Consider the following 15,396-nt stretch of genomic DNA (forward strand, 5'->3'; position numbering starts at 1 on the left):
ATCCTAAAATGTGTCTCCTTTTAAAAGCCACCATCCGTAAAGCAAAGACACATCTAGTTTCACCAGATTTACGTTAAAATGACTATTTCATCTGCCTGGTAGCCCATTTCTTGATTTTATATCGTTTCCTATCATTCCTTATCATTCTCCTTTATTTTTCTAGCCCTTGATTTTGGGTTCGGCGCAGCTTCACCAAAAACGCAAGAAATGGAATTCGAGCTGAATTATTGAATATGTAAGTTTAGTCAAATTCCTTCTAATTTATCACGGTTAATTCAAGCTCGAAACGGGGAATCTTATTCATTCGAGCTAAAGGGAGATTCGAATTATAGAAAGTATTTTAACAAATGATGTGTGGTGGTCGATAATCAAATCCTTGAAAAAGTATTTCTGTATGATCAGACAAAAAACTAATGAAGAACTCTTTTACAGATGGACTCTTCAGCAGCTGCAATAAATCAAATCGTTTTTGCCAGCAGGAATAAGCTTATAAGAATAGAGGGTTAAAAAGTTTATGTCTCTTAAAATGCAATCTACACTTTCAAAATTTCATAATCAAAGCAAAGTAATCATTGATCATCAACTGCATGTATATTTTGTACAATTTCAATTTCTTCGCTTGTCTTTTTCTTTTTGTCGGCCCCAATGTGCCGTATGGAATCATGCGGCTCCTCATAGTCGTCATCAGTGTCCGCACCCACGTCCTGGAGTGCAATTTTATCCTGTAAGACTTGCCCTACTTCATCATAAGCGTGGCACATTTTTTGTATTTGATTGTTCAGTGTAGACCCTACCTGGTCGTAATGGTTCTCAGGCACGTTATTTGCTTCTACGGTCACCCTTGATCGGTCGGAAAATATCCGCGGCGGTTTAACAGGCGGAGTTAATACATCGTGTGGTGATAGGTAATCACTTTCAAAATTGTTTCTACTAACACTCATTTGTGATGTGATAAAGTCCTCTGGTATACGATATTCAGGTTCGTCTAGACTAGAAATTATGCTTCCCGGTTCATCGTATAGCTCTTTAGAGAAAGGAGCAAACCGTCTATAATCGTAATTATCATCCGTCGTGTATCCTTCGTCTAACGTCTCATTCGATTTGTTGTGTCTTGAAGGTTTCAGAAATTTATCTACAAAAAGGAAATAAAATCATACATTATCACAAAAATGAGCTATATCCTAGCTTCTTTTCATACATTCATGGGGTACTTTAAATTTATGGATATTGATCATTTGTGACAAAATTGACAAGGTTTTAAGGCTATTAAAGAAGGGGGTTTGGTTCAGAGGGTTTAAATTGGAAATGCTTTGATAATAAACTTATAGCGAGAGAAAATGCCCTTTTTTATCACAGTTCTATTTTCAAGAATTATTTTCCTCGAAAGTTTAGTTTTTGATTCCGACTGGTAAGAAGTGAGCACTAACCTATAGAAGCGTATATCTGTCGTATGCTTCCGGCTTTTTTAGGTTCTCGGCCTGTTACGACGGGTGTCGAGTATAAGTTCGGATCGCTGGTCGCCACACGCCGACTATTTGTCGTTGATGCTCGTTGCGATTTCTTATCTTTCGTAGTTGAGCGTTTGTTTTTGTCATGTGATCCATCTGCACCAATCAGAAAGACGGGTGTTTCCGGTTGGAAGAAAAATGACGGAACTGACATGGAATGTTCGTTTGAGCGTTGTTTTTTAGCTTTCTTCCAGCGATAGTAGAAACAGAGTACTAGTATGCATGATATGAAGAGAAACACACCCAGAACTGTACTGACAATTATTAAGACTTTTTTATTCATATCTCCGTCGTTTTTGTTTGTGTTTGTATGCTGAAAATGAAGAAGAAGAAAATTAAGTGACTTTGAAATCGTGATGATGAACTGGCTTAGGATGCCAGGTTTTGTATTGAACATTCTAATTAGGATAATAAATTTGTAAATAGCAGTTGAGATCTTTCTTCTACCTTTTTACTTTTACTGCGGAGTTCGATTTTGAAATTTAGCAAAACTGGGTCTACAAAAAATAACTCAAAGTGGAAACTAACTTGTAGAATTTGCTACTAAAGTACAAATTTGTCAATATAAAACACCTTGATGAGTTGATAACAGCTTTTTAGGGTTTGAGGAACTTGAACGTCTATTCCGTCTCTTCAAAAAGAACTTCGAAGCCTCCAAGATGGAGAATATCTTCCATACAGTTTTTTACGGACACTTTTAAAGGAACACAGGGCTGATTTTTTGTCAAAACTTTAGAAACGTTTGAAGCAATTTGGGACTTTTTACAAGTTACTAATATTGAAAAGAAGTTGAGAACATTCGAAGGATTTACGAGCTCTGTATTCACAAATTGGTGAAGATTAGAACACTTTGAAAACATCTTTAGGCTTCAAAAGTTTTGCGCGTTCTTATTAAAAAAGCTTAAGTTAAAAGCGAAGGCTGGGACAAAATTTAGAAAAGAATTGGTTGCTAATATCCAATTGGTCATGGAACAGCGAGTAATATTCCATTTTTAGGTCACTCTTCTCCTGAGGCGAGAAGCAATAACGAAAGAGAGAACAACAGCTTAGCTATGCGCTAAGAAGGTAATAATTAAAGCAGATTTATATAAACTGGTCTAAGAGGGTATGTATAGCAAAGAAATTCTCCAAAGGTTTAATAATGTTTGAAAGTGTATATTTCAGCAGACTTCCCAGTTGACAAACAACGTCTAAATGACGTCCATTTAGCGTACATAACGCCCATTCGACGTTAGACTAATGTTGTAGTGACCCACCTGATAAACTTACCTTAAGGGAAGAAATTTTCGCGGTTCACAGCTCAAAATTTCGGAAATTTCGTGGAATTTAATTTCGCAGTTGAGAGGAATTTTAGTTTAAAATTTGGCTTATTTTGCCCTAAAAACACCAATTCTATAAATGATTTGTTAGATCATGAAAATATTTTTGTTTCACGGAAATTTCTTCCCTTGAGGTAAGATCAATTCACTAGAGACAGAATCTAGCATTCTATTAAATGCCATCACTCCATAACTTTAGATTATTAAATCTATTTTGTTTACTAATGTGTGCACACACCCAAATCAAGAAATAATAGCCAATCTCGAAAATCAGGGCGGCGCTCCTAGGTTGAGACCTATCGGTGCAGAAACAAAAAATCAAGTGATAGTTTGAAATAGGCAAAACTGGAAACTCGACTTTTACCATAGGAATGATTAACACTGTCAAAGGTTCAAAATCAATCATGGTATTCATACACTTTTTTTTTATAAGAACAAACTATATAAGAACATAAGGCTTCGATGACACACAACACTGTTTCAACGTTCATCTAACGTTATATGGACGTTGTGAACGTTAGATAAACGTCGAAAATACGTTGTGTGCCAGCTGGGAGGCTTTTCAGACTCTAAAACACCCAATTTCTTAGAAAATTGAGCATAAATGCTCGAAAAATGATCAAAATTAACATTGAAAAAGAACATGTTAAGCTTAAAACTCAAAAAGTTAAGAACATCCGAAGGCTTCAAAAATTTCGGATGTTCTTATAAAAAAAACATGTATTTTAACAAAAGAAGTCCCTTCATAACTTAGTTTACTACGAAAACTACATATGTAGCTAAGAATTACAAATTTAACTGAACGTGTACTGTTTAACAAAGTATCATCTCAACACTTCTGTAGTTTTAGTCTGATTTAGCTCGCCTCATAATCAATCCATCGAACATGACATGTAGAAATGTGTCAAAAATAGTTTTAGCTCAAAACCAAAGAAAAATCTCTTTTCTAATCTTGATTAATGACTAACAACGATAGAAGATACGAAATTCCAGTTTGAATATTCATATTGTAATCGATTCAAAACAGTTTCTACTTTTTTTTCTACAGTTTTTCCGCGAGAAATATAGAAAAGTAGCTTTCTCAGCAAATATTTGAGCAATCCTATCAGATGAGAAGCTTTCCTACTTGTGAAACTACCACATATCAATTTTCTTGGTAAAAAAAGCCCCGTCCTCGATTTTTGTATGCATATCGTCAGCAAGTCTGCAAGTCGACAAATAACAAGTCAGTAATGTAAGTAAGTCTGCGACCGCAGTCGGATGCGACCCGAAGGCTCCCCTCTCGATAGCTATCTACCCGAAGGTAAGGAGAGGGTGCCACTCTTTCGCCCTGGATTGCTCCAATTACTCTTGATCCGTCTCTTAATTGCTGAGTATCAAGCAGAGAGGCATCAAATACAATTTTGGTATGACCCGACTGGGGGTGGAACCCACAAACTTGCGCATCGTAGCCAGATACTCTCTCACTGCACTACGGTCGCTAACAAGACAATAGGTGCTACCTCTTCTCCAAGAACGAGCTCATCGATACCCTTGAATTAGTACACCATCCTTTTTCTTCGAAACTGAACGTTGTTGCTGAAAAGCCAGTATTAACTGGGTCACGTTTTTTTATATAAGAACAAAGGGCTTCAAAGCAAAAAATATAAGAACGTTTTGTGAGCTCTAGAACGAAATATTTCTTGAAAATAAGTGCAGCGAAATACCCACCAAAATGATAGTAATACGAGTATTGCTTCCTAGCCCTTTAACTGCTGATGTCGGCATATGCCGACATGGGCACTTTTGATTTCTTTGCCCATGTCGGCATTTCCGAACATTCGGCAAATAGGTCGAGTTGTGAAAAAATGCTCCGGCAAATAGGTCGAGGTGTGAAAAAAAGATCGAAATTTACAAAAAAGTCTTACTACAAGACTTGAAACCTATTTTCAAGCCTTGTAAAGTTTCTTATAAAAAGAAATTCGTGTAATAATGAATATCAGCATGTTGCGGAAGTGAAAGCAAAAACATAAACACATTTCAAAAGTACTTAGAGCATCATTTAAACATGATTAGTACCTTAATTATCTTTTGATTACCTCATGTTCTTTTAAGGAGGATCTGATCTTTCAATAAGCTTCTTTGAGAGGTATGACTAAGGTACACGAGAAGAAGAAGGACGATAATAATGAAAGTCAACACTTGGCAATGATCTGTATTTCCATTCTGAAATGTGTCCCAAATACAGTTGACTTTCTCTAATTCGATCTTTAAGGGACAGGGAATTTTCTTCGAATTACAGAAAGCATTTTATACTAATATATAGCTGAGGGGACCAATATTTAAGTTCGAATTATTGAAAGTTGACTGTATCTGTTTTTTAGTCCAATGACTCGAGATATTATGGTCCTCAGAACATTCCAATTGAGTAATATATAGTACAGAAGACGCTTAAAACTTCAAAAGTAAATTTCTTTATAAAAATGAGCAAAGCGAGCAAATTTTCTCTCTTTTTGGCCGAAAACTGCTATTTCTTAGATGTAAAGGGGCGCAGAAATTAATAACCAGAGGCGCCTTTTTGCGCCTCTTGTATTTCACTCCCCCCCCACCAAAAAAAAATGGCAGCTGGGTATTGTCCCCTGCCCCCTGCCAGCACACTATCTGAGGATATTATGCGCCCCTGAAAATGTCATCTGGTATAATGGATGGTAAGTGATGAAAAATCTAAAACAATTTTACTTTTTTTGTGAACTTGTTGGTAGTGATGTTTATCGGCGATCCAAAAAATATCTGCAATCTGATTGGTTAAAAAGAGTACAATATATCTTGTATTTTACATGTAAAAATATAAATTGACGAAAAGATGTTGTTGCATTGTAGCGGTAGCAGCAATCTAACGTCACTTTGCTACAAAAGTGCCCTGCGCTTTTTTCCAACACAAAAAGTGCATTTTTTGGGTCACCGATAAACCATTAACTCGTTCCGTATTTTCCGTATATTTTCCTCGCCTAAAGGCTCGGAAAATATTGTACGGAAAAATCTCGGAACTCGTAAAATATTTCTCATATTGTACTCGCAACTGTCCGATAACTATTACATATCTTGAATATGAAAAAAGAAAGGCTGCAATTAATTAATCACATTTATTTTTCCTAATCTAACTTGATCCTCCCGCAAACAAACCATACTATCCAATCCAGCGAAAAAAACAAAAAAACTTTCTTCTTGAACAAAACATTCTATCCAAAAGTTACATTTTCGTATCGGTTGATTTAGGATAGAATATCAAGATATCTATTTATATAGCCAAACACTATCTTTAATGCAAACATCTAATATATTTATCTACTCATATATTTTCCTATGGCTACCTGGATAAACAAATCCTACTCTCTCGTTGAAACATTGAGATTGCATGGACGTCATGTAATTTCCATCAAACTTAAGTTTCATTAATGCATCAATCAAAAACATCAACCAAAAATATTTCTTTCAGTCAAGGTGCACTGACTGAAAGGACTAAAGTTTCGGCGCAACAAAACTAGGCTTCCCGGTTTGAAATACCACTTCATGAGATGTGTCTCGGGACATATATATAAGATAGGTTATCTTCCTGCGTACCTGCACAATGATCAAATCAATCAATAAATCAATCAATCAATCAATCAATCAATCAATCAAGTTGATACCTCAACGCTATAAATTTTATAAATATGTGGCCAGTTTTTCATCTAAATCAAAGAAACCAACGTAGAAATCCAATATCTTCACAGTCAATAAGAAATATTATCAAGAAGAGAGAAATAGAGAAAATCCATCTTCACACACAACAGAACAACAAACCAAAAATAAAAAAATCTTCAAAAAAAATTTTTTTTTTGAAGTCTGTCTTCACATTAATGTTTGAAATCCAAATTAAATATCATCGATGTTAAGACGAGAAATTTCACAGAAACTATACAACAGTGTCTGTTACTCGAAGCGCTAACACGAGTAAGGTTTCTTCGGTAGTAAAAACACCATCATGATAAGTCTCTTTAACTCAATTGTTCCATAACTCCAACAAATTTCAATTACCCGTGTGTGTTCGAGTTATAGAGACTCCATTGAATATATTTTAAAGGGGAAAACATAGTTGTGCCAAATTTCTTCACTTGCCTAAAGTTTCGTCACTTTTCCTGACTTACCTTTCTCCTTTAAGGGCACTTCTCTCGGATTGACCAAAACCTAGACCTGCAGCTGAGAACTAAAATACACGATCTTGTTTGTTTGATTATATACAGTATTAAAACTAAACCGGATTTTTTTTCACATTAATATTATCTTTATTCTACATGTCTATGTAATAATGAAAACACCATCTTGCTTAGTAAGATATCCTTCTAAATAAAATAGATGTTTTATCATTGTTTTCTTCTTCTTTTTCCTTGAATTAATATACTGAGAATGGTTTAAATTTCTCTGTTTATGTTATGTCTGCCTACTGTGTGTTCCCAATATCTTTACTCAGGTTTTCATCTTCGTATATATCTGTACTTCCATCAAAAAGAGAGGTAAAAGACTCAAATTCTTCAAAAATTTGACCAAAATTCCCCATGAGACTAATTTGATTAGTTATTACATGACCATTAATGCATTTGGTTTAACAATCTCAGAATTTTTTGGATCTGTAATAATTCTATGTAAATTCGCCTCTATACATTTGACACTCTCTAATTCAAGGTTCTACTATTATTAGATCCGCTCCACTTTTCGATACCATAAAAACTCTCATAAACGACGCTCTATCATTCGATACGCTCCCTTATTCGATGAAAAGCCAATTCACCTTGAAAATCGAATTGGAGAGCATCAACCGTACAAACACCTCGATACTTTAAATGAATGAAATAACAAAAGGAGATCACATAAATCTTATATTTTCTTCCTAGAACCTTAAAGCAAGCATTTTTTTCTTCTTCGGTACAGAGTTGCCAGCAACCTAAAGTTAACAACCTGAAAAAAGTTTTCCTTTTTCAATATAAACAACAAGGCCAAATCACGACATTCTGAAAAATCTCTAAAACACACTCAACAGGAGAACATCAAATAACCAAATTCGGTAGTAGTCTCAGGCTAAAAACGCTTCTCTGCAGAGCTTATACAATTTGGCAACAACAACGTAACAATCAGAGCTAATCTTCTTTTCTTCTTAAATGACTTCCCGGATCTTTCCGCTTTCTTTTTAAATAGAAACAATGCGGACGCGACGTTGATTTAATGACGGCTTATCCGGGTTGACTCCGTGTGTTTACGTAAAATACTTAACTTCTCATTTGAGATGATACCACAATTTGATAATTAAATCAATAATTGGCAACAAACTCCCCTTGGAAAACGTGAATTTATTAATACCTCAGAACTGTTCAACATTTCCCTTCCATACACAGCAATAGCACGCAAGAGATGAACTAATTTTATCTTTCACCAGAACTATACTATAATTATTTAGACTGTACGTATTTATTTCGATATTGGTCTAATCATTTATATAATCTTTATAAATCAGAAGGGATGCTAGCCTGTACCACCCTGGACGCCAACGGGCGATTTTTTTCCTTTTTTGAAAAGTCTTGCCGCGTGTCTTTTCCGCGAAGAAGAGTTTGGTACAAGCTTGGTGCAGACTTCCAAATATTATTAAGAACATCAAACGTTCGGCTAATGCATAAAGAATAATAACAGACAACAGTATAATTTTGTCGTCGCCCGTCGCATAGTTAACCCATCAATTGCCATACTCTGTTACTTCAAAATTTTAAAAACCTGCACACACCCCAAGTAAGAATATATCGCCAATCTCGACTTTTTTTATTCGGGTGGGATAAAAAACAGGGCGGTATGGGACAGGGCGCTAACTATCGGGACAGGAAAGAAAAACAGAGTGATCTCATATGATGCCATACTATATAGATGATGGCAGTTAATGTGTTAACATTTGGTCCCCTTTGAAGGAAGCTATTAGATAGTCAAGCTGAGAACTGATTTTTGTTTAATACCACAAACTAGTCTACGTGACAAATCAATCAAAATGTACTACAGTCAGTCATAAACAGTGAAACCTCCAGTTAATGGGCACTCTAGAATGAAGCCACATCTGATAAGCTAACAATTTCATTTTATCCGGCCGTTTTTTAGTCAAATCCTCATAAAAAAGATTTCCAAAAGGTGGACACTTATATAAAGCGGACATTAACCCGTTTCACCGATGGCATCCGCTGATTAGAGGTTCCACTGTATAACTGTAACGAAAACTTTTGAGAAAACATTTCAAAAAGATTTTTATTTCATTTTTTACAATTAATTTAAGTATCCGGTAAAACAGCGGAAGACTGCGCAACTGTGATTGGTTAATAAATTTTCTTTGAACTGTTTGCAACAGCGTTTCGTTTGTCCCCGGAAAACCGATATTATATGTAAAATTTTTCTTTCGTCTTCTTTCGGTAGGTTGACATTTCAGCACTGTTTTTTTTGTACACAATACAATCTCTCATTCAATCATACAAAGGGAAACTATGATTGGTCCATTTGCCCTTATTATATATAATAAACAGGTTTTTCCGCTAAAACCCGAGCTAAAACCGGTTAAATCTAAAAAAATAACACGGAAAAAAAACTGCCCTAGCATAAGCTAGTTAACTAATTCAGACATTGTAAATAATAAGCAAAAATTGATAGAACGCCCATATTACTGTATTACACGGATTATAAGCGACTCCAGTCTATATAAAACTTGCTATCTTCAAAGTTTTCGGAAAAATCTTACAATGAATTGTAAAGGCAACACCGTCAAGTTGCTTGTAAGAATAACTCAAGTTTAATTAACATTTAACCTGTTACTAACCTGCTACTAAAACCGCTAATTGAATTTATGCTTTGCACGAAAGGCTTTTGATAGATATGAACATACTTTGATGTGTGTATAAGCATCGCATGCTAAAAATTGTGAAAGCTCATTGATTTATTCTACTTTTTCTAAAGTTACACCTACTACCAGCCTGTTGTAAAGATTTTGTATTTGAAACTCTAATAAATATTTTCCACATTTTCCATATTTTCAAAATCCTATGTATAAGCATCAAATGCTTAAAATAGTGAGAGCTCATTGTTTTATTCTACTTTTTCTAAAGTTACACCTACTACCAGCCTGTTGTAAAAATTTTGTATTTGAAACTGTAATAAATATTTTCCACATTTTCCATATTTTCAAAATCCTATGTATAAGCATCAAATGCTTAAAATAGTGAGAGCTCATTGTTTTATTCTACTTTTTCTAAAGTTACACCTACTACCAGCCTGTTGTAAAGATTTTGTATTTGAAACTCTAATAAATATTTTCCACATTTTCCATATTTTCAAAATCCTATGTATAAGCATCAAATGCTTAAAATAGTGAGAGCTCATTGTTTTATTCTACTTTTTCTAAAGTTACACCTACTACCAGCCTGTTGTAAAGATTTTGTATTTGAAACTGTAATAAATATTTTCCACATTTTCCATATTTTCCAAATCCTACCATCATCGGAAGAAACTCTTTCTACCTTTTAAGGTCGAAACTAAAATTTTACTTCGGGAAGATGGCTATCAAATAGGGTTAAATTAGGGTAATTAGGGTTAAAAGAAACATCTGCTTGACATTTTTCAACCATGCTAACAAGCCCAAGCCCCTTGTGGAGTATGAAAATTCAAAGGTGTTTTGTACTCACAAAACCCCTTGTTGTGGAGTATGAAAATTCAAAGGTGTTTTATACTCACATGTGATGCTGAATTCTTTCCGTCTGATGGCGCAACGGTTGTGTCTTTAGATGTACTTCTTATCGTGTTGTTGTCCAACCCTGTTGTTGTGGCTGTTTTACTTGTTGTTGTTAAAGATATGAGTGATTTGTTTGTTGAACGTGTTGTTGAATAAGATGTTTGATCTTTTGTTGTTGGTGAAGTTGTAGTTGTTGTTGTTGTTGTCTTCGCAAAAGTTTGTTGTGTTGTTGTTGGTTTTGTTGTTTCTTTTGTCAACAGTGTTTGGTTCTTTTGTTGTGTCGTTTTTGAAAGCGTTGACATTGCTGATGAAATTGTTGTTGAAGGTGTTTTTGAAGTTGTTGATGGTGTCGTCGTAGTAGTTGCAGAAGATAATGACGTTATGCTTGTTGTTGTTGATAATGTTGTCGTGGTTGTAAGCGTTGGTGGAGGAACTATATTGGAAAATCATAAATAAAATAGATTTGATATTTTCTTGTGAATGTTTGTTGGGTTTGATAGGAAAAATAGTGTTTGAATATGGAATATGAAAATTTAATATTAATCTAGCCTTTCAAATACAGTCAACTTGATTCGGGCCACCATTGTTTGAAATTCTAATGCTGGCATGTATCATTGAATATTTCTATAATTCGAACTTAAATATGGGTCCTTTCAGCTGTAATACGAATTTTTCTAATATTCGAAGAAATTTCTTTGTTTTTTTTTTAGATTGAATTAGACAGTCTTTCAGATTAGACGAGTTATATTAATGTAAATTATACAGGATCGTCTAAGTAGGTAATTAATTATGCCTGCACAGTTTAGAGGTGTGGCTCCACTATAAAAAGCTACGCCAAAACTTCAATTTTAAGCGCAGGTAAAAATTTTGTTGTCTTTTTTCGAAGAATTATTTGTGGCGAAAGAATGTAAAGAAAAAATTTGAATCCAGTTACTTATCACAACGATTAAAGGATTATGACGAAAGCAGCCATGTTTAGATTGAATGAAATGATTAACTGGGATTACCGTTTTTATGTATGCCATTCGTTGGGAAATACCCTACTGCCTTTTATCTATCTTAAATTCTGTACCAACTTTGGTATTGAATATTCAACTCGTTGATATGTTGTGTCGGTATCTAACTTTAGCCTTCCTTATCTTAGTTCAAAGCTAAATTAGCGCATGGTTTTCAAACAAACGCCAGATTGAAGGTAATATCCATCGCAAAATTTTGAGAAATATGTCGCACAAAAACATTCACTTTTTCTTGCTTGATTCATCTCCAGCCCCTTCCGGAATGGATTTACCGTTTGGCCTATTAAGTCATTTGTAAAATTTACTCACCAATATAAGATCCTCCCATTGCAAACATAACGAATGATTTCTTGACTTCTTCTTCATTTTTAATATCACAAGACAGTCCAATTTTTAACAGTAATCCTGTGTATGTGCGTCCTGTTGATGCTTTGAGCTGAAATTGAAAAGAAATGATAAAGGAAAAATTGTCAATTTTAAGGGCACTTGGTATTGTAGGGTTTACACCCTTAAGTAAATATATACCCAGGACTTTAAGGAAGTTTTCTATAACCATTCGAGTTTGGCCGCCTGAATTTCATATCTCTTATTTTCGCAAGCAAGCCCGCTTTATCAAAGCTGGGAAATAGATCTAACACTAACGAGGCTAAACCTTGTTTGAACCATGTTACATTTCTATAGATTGGCCGGAAAACATGGCAGAAATATCCACAGACTAGAGTCTACTTCTGACTGGACTTTGCTTTTTGATGATTTTTGATGATGCTGAGTCTATTGAAGTAGACAAATGAGTATTTGACAAGGTCACCATTTTGAAAGAAAAACACAGAAATTCCAAACAACAAAAAACTACGTGGAGTTGAAAAATATGATTAAGAATGGGAATCAAACATGAAAATTTGCAATCCCTTATTTTCAAATAAAACTGTTCTTTTATCCCATTTTTACATTGCAAAAACAACTAAAATCTAGAGGACTGTTTTACAGTACAGCAAAAGCTCAAATTGAGAACTGCCATATCTGGCCATATACCACCAGGCCATCAATACCACAGTTTATCAAAAAGCTTTAAGTTGAACGAAATTTTAAATTAATTGTTGATCAGGCCATAATACACTAAATAAATAAAAATCATACCATCAGTTGATGCTGGTTGGCAACTTCAAAATCAACCTGATCTTCATCCTCCCAGAGTCTCTTCCACCCTTTGTTATCATAGAACGAATCTTTCCAATCAAGTATACACCCGGTCACCGGTTTATCCACACAACCGGATTGATCACAATACCGTATATTAGCCTTCCCGGACGACTGAAGTAGTGTAGGTGAGTAGAAAGGGATTCTCTTTTGTATCGTGATACTTGAATTTGATTCTGTAGTCAACACAAACGAACCAGTTGCTGAAATAAAGAAGAAACAGTTTTGAATTTCTTTGCTAACAATCCTGGACAAAAGGTTGTTGGAGAATTTTAAAGACGGCCTGTAATACACGCTTGTTACTGATCGTTGATCTAGAACCTCGATTATAGTTTGTTTTTTTACAAATCTACCAAAACCATCTACAGTCATTAGCGGTCAAAAAAGAGGTTTAATAGCAGAGGTAGCTTACATTATATAGACAGTCACTTAAACACTACAACGATTTTGTCTATGTCATGACCGACTGAAAACGACGGTGAAATTAGCATTTTTATTGTTCCTAATTTTGCGGATCAGGACTACACATTGTTGCGAATGTGTCAGTAACTCCTCTTCCCCTCCTCAAAATGATAGATATAGATTAGCTAGTAAAATTCTTCCATCTCAGACACATTTCCGCCTTCTCAGCGAAGTACATATTATAATGAGGCTTTTTTCTGTAAAATTTAATCGGCTAATTTGTTGTGTAAAGTCGTTTTGTTAAGTCATTTACCATCTGAGATTATAAACTTTGACCACTGATTAACTTCCTTATAATGTTTAAATACAGGGATGGCGATTGAAATAAAGTATTTTACCTTCATCATTGCCAGATAAGCATTTATCATTGGTTGTTGAATAGACAGCTTGTGATTTACATTGACATTGGCAGATGAGAGTTCCAGCACCACTTGTCAAATAAGCATTCCTTACTTCACATACTCTACCCTTACATTGTGTTGTGTTCACGTTACTTTGCAACGAAAAACTATTCCGTATAAATATTTCCATATAACGCTCCACTTTGATTACTGTGAAAATGTCATCGCTTAAAACTACCTGTGAGTGTATTCCAAGTATAGCTATTAATATTAAACATGTTGATGTTACTGCATTTTGTCTCAAGTACATACTATGCGCACACGTGATATTAGTAGGGGAAAAAGTGGGTTGTTATTTGTTATACCCCTTTTGCCAGTCTTTGATTAATATACTATTTGGGGATTTTTAGAACGTTTTTTCTGGTAATGTTTGCATAGGTCTCAAACAATCCTTTTCTTGCTCTTTCCTCGCCAAAACCAAATACCAGCACAATGTTTTTTCAATTCAAAGAATATTATTCCAGTTTATTTTTTCCAAATTTTGTTCTATTTTGTTCTCCAGTATATTTCACTTTTTATTCGTCCTTTTCAGTTTTCTTTTCCTTTTGGTCTTCGTCTTCTTCTTTCTTCTTTTTTCTTATTCTTAATCTACAAGAGAAAACAGTTGTGTCGTTTACAATGAGAAAGACCCCCTACTCACTAAACTCGCCAGCCCACGGTTTCTTTTTCAAGTCTTTTTTCTTCTATAAGCTCCTAAGCTAGAAATATGTTCCAATTTTACGTTCCAAACTGTAAACACATACAGGTTTTTAATAAGAATGTCCAGAATTTACGAAGTCTTTGGATGTACTTAGTTTTTTCAGTGATCAAAGTTCTTCCGTCTCAGACGGATTTCCGTCTCACAGAAATTTTTGTCAAAGTTTTCCGTCTCAGTTAGAAAGTGCTTTTCTAGCCAATCTAGGGGGTAAAAAATCTGAAAATTTTCTGGCTCTCGGCCCTAACCATGATGGGCCCTGCGGGTGTGTCACTGTGTACTAAAATATCTCTATTAAAAAGTTTTTCCGTCTCACAGAAAAAAACTGCTTTCACCACTGTTTTTTGAATTTCAATACCAACAATGTTCTTAAAAATAAAATGTTCTCATTCTCACTACTCCGTGAGTATTTTTGTGCAGTTTCCTAAAGAAATCGGGTGTTTTAGAGTCTGCAAAGTCTTAAAATGTTCTTAGCTTTGTCTTAATATTTTAGCGAAATATCGAACCCTTATGTTTTTAGTATACAACGTGACACACACTTTTTTATCTCAAACCAAAGTGAATTTGGAAACCAATTGAAAACAAGCCGAGTTTTAATCTATTGGTATCAAAAATCCAAAGACTTTATTTAGCTCTAAATTTTCCAAAAATAAGAAAACAATTTTGAATCTTCCCCCTGGCACTCTTTTATGTTCAAAAGACAGGCAAGATCTTTTTTACTATAGAACATCTTTCTTGAGTCGCTTGTAAATGCTCTCAAAAGTCTCTAAAGGCTTTCTTCTTTTGAATTAGACAAAAAATACACTCCCGGGGGGGGGGGAGGATACTAGGATTGCGAAGTGACGGGTCCAAGCCAAAGTTCGAAAATTGACCCTTGTCGAACAACTTGAACTTCTGTACTCTATAATCATCTAAGATTCAAATTACTTTTAAAACAAAATGATAATTTTTAATTCTTGTCGTTCGCCTAAATTTGCTTAAGATTCGATCGATTGGACAGGTTTAATGAATAAACCAGAAAACAGTCTTCT

At 34.7% G+C, this 15,396-nt stretch overlaps 1 protein-coding gene across 1 annotated transcript; it reads right to left on the reverse strand.

Moving 5' to 3' along the window:
• Nucleotides 1-209: 209 nt before the first annotated feature.
• On the reverse strand, nt 210-14,261 carry LOC136805129 (uncharacterized). Its single transcript, XM_067061687.1, has 6 exons — nt 13,609-14,261; nt 12,749-13,011; nt 11,921-12,047; nt 10,598-11,028; nt 1,428-1,821; nt 210-1,132 (listed from the first exon to the last, which is right to left on the reverse strand). Exons 1-6 carry the CDS (start codon nt 13,919-13,921, stop codon nt 570-572), a joined length of 2,091 nt encoding a protein of 696 aa, XP_066917788.1. The 5' UTR covers nt 13,922-14,261; the 3' UTR covers nt 210-569.
• Between the last annotated feature and the right edge of the window lie 1,135 nt (nt 14,262-15,396).

Source organism: Clytia hemisphaerica, unplaced genomic scaffold (assembly GCF_902728285.1).
Source record: "Clytia hemisphaerica strain Z4C2 unplaced genomic scaffold, Clytia hemisphaerica genome assembly, whole genome shotgun sequence".
Taxonomy (NCBI): domain Eukaryota; kingdom Metazoa; phylum Cnidaria; class Hydrozoa; order Leptothecata; family Clytiidae; genus Clytia; species Clytia hemisphaerica.

Coding starts and splice junctions, on each gene's coding strand:
- LOC136805129 (XM_067061687.1), bottom strand. CDS start 13,921: ATGTACTTGAGACAAAATGCAGTAACATCAACATGTTTAATATTAATA. Junction 12,048..12,748: donor CCAACCAGCATCAACTGATG/GTATGATTTTTA, acceptor TTTCAATTTCAG/CTCAAAGCATCAACAGGACG. Junction 1,822..10,597: donor GAAAGAATTCAGCATCACAT/GTGAGTATAAAA, acceptor CTTCATTTTCAG/CATACAAACACAAACAAAAA.